The 1834-nt window shown below is 61.5% G+C and overlaps 1 protein-coding gene across 1 annotated transcript in view; it reads right to left on the bottom strand.

Annotated features, from left to right (window-relative positions):
- PGS1 (phosphatidylglycerophosphate synthase 1) overlaps positions 1–631 on the bottom strand; it is a 7328-nt gene extending 6697 nt beyond the window's left edge. Inside the window, exon 1 of the mRNA XM_010151497.1 lies at positions 534–631. Coding sequence (XP_010149799.1) covers positions 534–631 — 98 coding nt within the window. The remainder of the gene's footprint in view (positions 1–533) is intronic.
- Positions 632–1834: the final 1203 nt, after the last annotated feature.

The following is a 1834-nucleotide window of genomic DNA, read 5'->3' as shown; positions in this document are numbered from 1 at the left end:
GTCTGAGAGAACCATGGCAGGAGCCTGTCCACAGGACAAAACCACACCCCAGCACCACCAGCAACCCCCACGAGATCCAGGAATCCATGAGCACAGGACCAAGGCACAGCCCCCCGCCGGGCCTGGCCTGCAGCCCCCACCCTGGCAGGAACCACCCCGGCCAGCACATCCCCCTCGTGGGATCAGGCTGCTTCCTGCCCATCTCCAATTCCCAAATTCAATCACCGAGCAAGGGCATCCAGCCCTGGGGACAGAATCCGGGCAGCTGGCCTCGGCCCTCGACCCACAGGCGGCCCCTTGGCGTGAGCCGGCCCGACGCTCTCCGCCAGCACCACGTGCCGGGGGGAACCTCACAGAGCCTCTTACGAGGAACCGCTCCGTGTTACCACAATCCAAAGCCCCAGTGGCCACGGATTCCAGGAAGATGATGTCACTCAACTTGCCTCACTGCAACTGGATCTTCGCGTGGTTTCCGAACGCCCTCTCACAGAAATCTGCAGTTGCATTTCCTGGAAAATCCACTTCTTTCTCACCGACTGTTCATCGCAGCGGAAACCCGAATCGGGCTGCGCAAGAACTCCCGGGACGGCCGCTTTCTGCGGACCAGGCGGCCCCGGCTCAGCCTCGACATGCCGGAGTGACGCCAATCAACGGCTCCCACGGAACGCTGCCACTGGTTAACAGCCTACAGTTCCCATGTCAGAGCAGAAACAGAGGCGCTGCTGGCTCCCGAGCTCGTTCCGGCCACCCTCTGCGGAGCCGGAGCAGGACCCCGGCGCGTCTTCCCTCAACTCCGGCCTCAAGGCACCGGCCATGCTCGGGGTGGGGGTAGAGCCACACCGCCGCAGCCCCGCTCTACACCGCAGGGAACAGTGAATTCCAACGAGCATCCAAAAACAGGGGTTTTAAAGACAAAGCGCGCCTACACCGCAGGGAACATCGAATTCCAACGAGCATCCGAAAACAGGGGTTTTAAAGACAACAAACCGTGAGGCTCGGAGAGCGGCAGCAAGGCCAGGCCAAACCTCGCCCTGCAGATCCCGCATGGCCGTCTGGGATTGCCCCACAGGTAACAGCGGCAAGTTTCGGGCGGCACACGGAGCAACGGCTCCAGAAGAGGAGATGAGCGTTTCCCTCGTTAGCCCACCGCTCAGCCCTGGCCGGACATGCATCCAGAAGCCGGAACGATGGCCAAGGAGCCGCTTCCCAGCAAGAGGACTCCGAGAAGCTCTTTTCTGGGAAGGACAGTGAAAACTGCGGGTTACGCTGCATCCTCGCCCCACCTGGCTGGGCGTTAGGGACGGCGCCGTCCCGGCGCTGCGGCGGGAGCCAAGTGGATCCGTGCCCCAGCACTGCTTGGTCTGAGCCTCCGGATTCACTCCCTGCGCGTCCGGACGCACGCTAACTCCACAGGCTGGATCTCCTCCCGCCTACATGCGTCAGGCTCTCAGCTTGCCATCCGACGCTGAAATTCCGGAAGGGATTCCATGTGGGAAGCCTGAAGCTTTCCTACTTCCCACATCAACCAGCATTTTGACGGCAGCAGCGGCAGAGCGACCGTCCACCCGAACAGCTCAGGCGACCACGCGAGCGACAGGACCCTCCCGACCCCACGCCCCAAGAGCCGCGGCGTTGCGAAGAAACCCCCCAAATTCCAGACTTCAGCAAAGCAGCTTTCAGAGAAACACAAAAGGGGGTGGGAGGGGCCCTTCCCATGTAACCCCATCATGGAGTTAACCGGAAAGAGAACAAGGAACCAAGAGGAGCCACCTCAAACCTTCTCTGCATAAAAGTCGACCCGAAGCGTAACCGAGGGATTTTTGGTGCGTGTTCT

This window comes from Eurypyga helias, unplaced genomic scaffold, assembly GCF_000690775.1.
Source record: "Eurypyga helias isolate BGI_N326 unplaced genomic scaffold, ASM69077v1 scaffold21905, whole genome shotgun sequence".
Classification (NCBI taxonomy): domain Eukaryota; kingdom Metazoa; phylum Chordata; class Aves; order Eurypygiformes; family Eurypygidae; genus Eurypyga; species Eurypyga helias.
The sequence above is the reverse complement of the archived record's forward strand: the minus strand, read 5'-3'. Positions and strand labels throughout refer to the sequence as shown.